Here is a 2,974-nt window from a genome sequence, read left to right on the forward strand (position 1 = left end):
GTGTCTAATTTTAATTCTTTAAATTTTAATTTTAATTGTGAATTTAATTTTATTGCGAGAAGTCCTAGTGTAGGGGAAGTCCTAGTGATGTGGCAGTGGAATAGGAAGTCTTAGTGATGACGTGACATGAAGTTTTTTTGAGAAGTCCTAGTGGGAAGAATGCCACTGATTTAAGTGGGTTCGAAATATTTTATTGGCGTACCCAAAAAGCCCTTGCATTTTGTTGGCAGGTAACTTTGTTTTTTTCTTCTAAATAGAGTGATATTTAAAATTTCAGTGGCGTATATATAATATTTACTGAATCTCTTTTCCTGTTTATAGGTATTAAGCCTATTACTACTATGACAGACTCCAGTCAGTATATACATAAGTAAATATCTTTATCGCTACATGAGAAATTATATTATTCCTTCTTTTATAAAACAGACAAATCAAATTCCACAAATAAAACTTTGTTTTGCAATATTTGTTCAAAAATTAAATATTTATTGGGTTTTAAAACTTTTCTGCATGCACTGCAATGATGGGAAATAAATAAAAGACTGGAACCTGAAAAAAAGCTGATTTTATTCAAAAATTCACTTTTCCAAAACATTAAAAAAATGGGAGCAGAGGAAGCGGAACATCCCCAAAACTCACCACTCAGCGCCGGCCACCATTTCCCGGTGGGTTCCGCAGTTGAAGTACTGGAAAACGACGCAGCCGTACGTTTCGTCGGCACCGTCGTCCCTCTCCCCAGAAATATCGACCCCGAAAATCAGGGGAAGCTTCACGTGAGGTACAAAGCTCTCCTGGCGCGCAAAGGCCGCTCCGACCGCCTGCACGAGTTCGTCCACGTCTCTTCCGTGCGGCCGACGCCCCCGCCGCCGCACAAGGCGGCCAAGCACTTCGAGGTGAACGACTTCGTCGAAGCGTACTACAAGGACGGCTGGTGGGAGGGCGTCGTCACCGCCGCGGTGGACGGCGGGCAGAGGCTCGTGGTCACGTTTGAAAACCCTCCCGACGAGCTCGAGTTTGCGCCGTCGAGGCTGCGGCCGCTCTGGGATTGGGCCGATGGGGTTTGGACCTGGCCTCAGAGAAAGGGGGAAAATGGAAATTCGGCCTTTAATGTGGGAGAGAAGGTGGAGGTTTCGATTGAGAGAGATGGCGGTGATTCTGATTTTAGGGGCGCTTGGTTTCCGGCGGTTATTGTGAGGGATTCGGGGAATGGGGCTTATTCGGTGGAATTGAAGGATAAAAATGGCGGGAGTGTTGAAGAAGAGGTTGAATTTGCTCGTATTAGGCCTTGCCCTCCGATTCTAGGCGATGGGAGATTTGGGGCTTTTGAGAAAGTGGATGCGTTCTTCGATTTTGGGTGGTGGAGTGGATTGATTATGAAGAAGGTTAAGATGAATGAGTACATTGTGTTTTTTGAGCAGAGTGATTCTACTAAGAAGATGGATCGGCCGGAATTGAGGCCGCATTTGGAATGGAAGGATGGGAAATGGCTCATTGAAGGCGTCTCCGAGGCGGCGACGCCAAAGTCGTCGAAAAGTAGAAGAAAATCGACCTTTTCTGATTCTAGGGTTTCTCTGAAAAAGCACAAGCCCCAAATTGAGCATGCAAATGAAGAAACAGAGCGTGTTGATGAAGACGGGGATGATGTTGAATATGATCGAGAGCTGCGCTCGAAACGGATACAGGATGTACACATTCCATCGATGCTGCCATTGATTGATGATGATGATGATGATTCTAGGGCACCAAATTCTGCGCAGAAACTGCCGTTTGTTAAGCATAACGCCATTTGGAAATCGATCGAGTCGATGGAGGTGCTGCAGAGGATGCCTCAGAGGCCGCATTTTGAGCCGCTGATTGCCTTCAAGGAGAGCCAGCGGGAGGGGCTGGCGATAGGGTGTATGATGACGTTCACGAATGTGGTGGAGGCGAGTTGCAGGTTGAAGTTCAGTGACCCGAAGAGTGTGGCGGAGGACCTCCAGGAGATGCTGTTGGACTTGGAGAGGTATGGTTTCCAAGTTGGGGCGGTGAGGGAGCTGTTGATGAAGTTGCTGAAGGCGAAGGAGGAGGAGGAGAGGCTCGTGGGTCGGGCTAAGGGGATAATGGAGCAGATTGAGGTGCGGAGTGAGAAGAGGGGGAAGATTGAGAGGGATATGCGGGTGATAGGCGAGCATTTGGGGAGGCTGCAGGAGCAGCTTAAGCTGGCGGAGGTGGAGATGGAGAAGGAGGTGGAGGAGATTGCGCGTTTGCAGGCCGGATTGGAGGAGGATCGGCAGCAGATGGAGAGTTTGAGGGCTGATTTTGAAGGTGTGACTGCCTCTCTTTGCAATGGGGATTGATGATGAGGAAGAGTAGTGTGCATGCCATGGCTTGGTTTAGAATTGTGGGAGATTCTAATCCTTTATTTTGTCCTTATGAAGCTTTGGCATTTTAGGTGTCTCTTGCCTTTGGTTTTTAGTTTAACTTGAATTAGATGAGAGTAAGCCTTGTTCTAGTTATAAAGTTAGTATTTACACACTGGCGGCCTCTACTCGCGATACCAATGCAAACAACAAGAAATGAATGAACAAATGTATTAATTAATTGGGGAAAAAGAGAGTTGTTTGAGTGTGTAGGATTCGACAAATTGCCACCATTCATTCATCAACAGATCTCTCAATTCTAAGTTACAGCGTGGAGCTCGTAAACTGATAATGATGTATGTATTGGTTGTTCATACTTTGGATTTATTGAGATTGATTAATTAATTAATTAATTATTTGTTACATTATGAATTACATTAAAGAAATGAGATGGAAGGAAGAATAGAAAATGAGAAATGAGATGAAAGGGAGTGCAACAAATTAAAATATTTAATTTGGTACGATAAGTTGGTTTTTGGTTAACGTTCGAGATCGAGTCACATAATTAAGTCATCACGTCTTATCAATGCTACAATTTTGATTTATTGAAAAATTAAATTAATAATTTAGTAGTA

The 2,974-nt window shown here is 44.5% G+C and overlaps 1 protein-coding gene across 1 annotated transcript; it reads left to right on the forward strand.

Moving 5' to 3' along the window:
* Window positions 1-522: 522 nt before the first annotated feature.
* Window positions 523-2,514, forward strand: LOC125212532 (DUF724 domain-containing protein 10-like). The gene has a single exon (XM_048112733.2). The coding sequence runs from the start codon at window positions 603-605 to the stop codon at window positions 2,334-2,336; it is 1,734 nt and encodes a 577-aa protein (XP_047968690.1). The 5' UTR covers window positions 523-602; the 3' UTR covers window positions 2,337-2,514.
* The last annotated feature ends 460 nt before the right edge of the window (window positions 2,515-2,974 follow it).

This window comes from Salvia hispanica, chromosome 3, assembly GCF_029641045.1.
Source record: "Salvia hispanica isolate PSC_SH4W2 chromosome 3, Shi_PSC_v1, whole genome shotgun sequence".
NCBI classification, from domain to species: domain Eukaryota; kingdom Viridiplantae; phylum Streptophyta; class Magnoliopsida; order Lamiales; family Lamiaceae; genus Salvia; species Salvia hispanica.

Coding starts and splice junctions, on each gene's coding strand:
- LOC125212532 (XM_048112733.2), top strand. CDS start 603: ATGGGAGCAGAGGAAGCGGAACATCCCCAAAACTCACCACTCAGCGCC.